Source organism: Gekko japonicus, unplaced genomic scaffold (genome assembly GCF_001447785.1).
Source record: "Gekko japonicus isolate JY-2015 unplaced genomic scaffold, Gekko_japonicus_V1.1 scaffold2972, whole genome shotgun sequence".
NCBI classification, from domain to species: Eukaryota; Metazoa; Chordata; class Lepidosauria; order Squamata; family Gekkonidae; genus Gekko; species Gekko japonicus.
In genome coordinates, this window is record NW_015168133.1 from 136,139 (window position 1) to 138,328 (window position 2,190).

The 2,190-nt window shown below is 46.4% G+C and overlaps 1 protein-coding gene across 2 annotated transcripts in view; it reads left to right on the forward strand.

Annotated features, from left to right (window-relative positions):
• Positions 1-428: 428 nt before the first annotated feature.
• The window catches only part of WFDC1 (WAP four-disulfide core domain 1), a 23,503-nt gene continuing 21,741 nt past the window's right edge, over positions 429-2,190 (forward strand). For both annotated transcript variants that reach the window (XM_015414923.1, XM_015414924.1), the window contains exon 1: positions 429-726. In XM_015414923.1, the coding sequence (XP_015270409.1) occupies positions 592-726 (135 nt within the window). In that variant the 5' untranslated portion in view covers positions 429-591. The remainder of the gene's footprint in view (positions 727-2,190) is intronic.

The following is a 2,190-nucleotide window of genomic DNA, read 5'->3' on the forward strand; positions in this document are numbered from 1 at the left end:
GCCCCCAAGCCTCACAAAACAGCAAGGGGCGAAAGTACACAACAGCTGTCATGCTGCACAGCCTGGTCTTGGAAAGTGAGGCAAAGTGAGCCGTGCCTGTTTCTTCAAGACCTTTATTTTCGGCTTCCCCCCCCCTCCCCATTACAGCTGCCGTCATCTGATCCTCTCTCTCTCTCTCTCTCTCTCTCTCTCTCTCTTTGAATGGGCCTCTCTAGGAGTGCCAGATGTTGAAACAAAAGTCTAAAAATAATCTTTCCATCTATCTTTCCAGGGAAGCGAGGGCACAAGCTCAGAACAGCTGCAAGATCAGAGAATCTGATCAAACTTGGAGTAAGAAAATTTCCAAGACAGATCTTGGTAGGAGACCCAAGGCTTTGGACTCTCTCTCTCTCTCTCTCTCTCTCTCTCTCTCTCTCCCTCTCCCCCTTTGTGTTAAGGATAATTGCGTAAAGACAAGAGTGGTGTTTCCTGACTAAACAGTTTGGACTCCTCTTCTCTCTGGGGAAAAGCCGAAGCGAATCCAATCTCTTGACGTCCAGATCTGGAATTCTAATTTTAATTGTTCATGAGGAGAAGCTGCTAGCCATTGGAATGGGATGCAAACAGCATTTCTGCGTGAAAATCTTTGCTGCAACAGTATGTGTCTTGCTTCTGTTCCCACATTTGGGCTTCGCAAGAAAACGTTGGAAACGTGGACTTCACCTGAAGCTGACAGAGAAATATGATGTGAGTATTGGGCAGATGCCTCAATATACCCAGGAAAATTGCTGGAATTATAGTTTAGGAACTTTTTTTGGGGGGGGTAAAATCATGATTTATCCTGTGATAAAGTTTCTGGGACTCTGTATTTGTAAGAGAGGATTTCTTGATTCTAAACTGCCAAACTGGACTGAATTTTTTATCAGACTTTTCTTAGCAAAGGATGAGCATGAATTTCATTTTTCACAGTCTGGGCCAGTGTTCCCTCTAAGCTGAGTTAGTGTGAGCTAGCTCACAGTTTTTTAGCCTCTGGCTCACACATTTTTGTCTTAGCTCAGGAAGGATGGCTCCAGAGCCAACTAATTTATGCAGCAGCCAAATCACTTGCTCACGACTTTAATGCCAGGAGCTCACAAAGTAGAATTTTTGCTCACAAGACTCTACAACTTAGAGGGAACATTGCTCATCACTAAGACCCTGCTCATAAAACATGCTTGGGGGGGGGGCTAATGCTCAATTCCCCTGAAGGGCTATGGACTGGCCACAGAGCCCTTACACATAAGTAGACTGCTTTTGCTTCATTGAGATCAGATCTGAGTGTCAGAGGCAAAGCTCTCACTCGGGAGGGGATGGGGACCAACCAGGGCAAAATGCCCGGTGGCATGTACAGAGCGTCATTTTGTGATTACAGTCCCCTCTTGTGCTTTTGAAACAGAAAGCGTAAAATGTCTCAGGTTAAAAGGCAAGGATTCCTAGAAGGTTGAACAGTTAAGATCCTTCTTTGTCTATCTGTCTGTCTTGCGTATCGTAGAGTTGGAAGGGACCTCCATGGTCATCTAGTCCAACCCCCTGCACAATGCAGGAAATTCACAAATACCGCACCCACACACACCCAGTGACCCCTGCTCCATGCCCAGAAGATGACAAAAAACCTCCAAGATCCTCCAGGATCTAGGATGACTCTAGATCAAATCAAGCCTGAACACTTTGTAGAAGATCAAATGTGGGGCTATCGTACCGTAGTCACATCCTGAGGATACAAGAAACACCGGACAAGACAAGAATGCTAGGGAAAGCTGAAGGCAGTGGGAAAAGAGGAAGATCCAACAGAAGATGGATTGACTCCATCAAGGAAGCCACAAAGGCCCTCCGTTTGCAAGACCCGAGCAAGGCAGTTAACGAGAGGACATTTGGGGGGGTCTTTCATTCATAGGGCTGCTTTAACTCTGAAGTAACTTGACAGCCTCCTCCTGCCAACCTAGCAGTTCAAAAGCAAGAAATTGCAAGTAGATAAATAGCTGCGGTGGCTCAAGTGGTTAAGAGGCTGAACTGCAGGCTGTGGAAGGTCTGTCGTTCGGCAGTTCGAGACCCGAGTGTGCCGCATGATGGAGTGAGCTCCCGTCTCTAGTTCCAGCTCCTGCCAACCTAGCAGTTCGAAAGCAAGAAATTGCAAGTAGATAAATAGGTACCACTTCAGTGGGAAGGTAACAG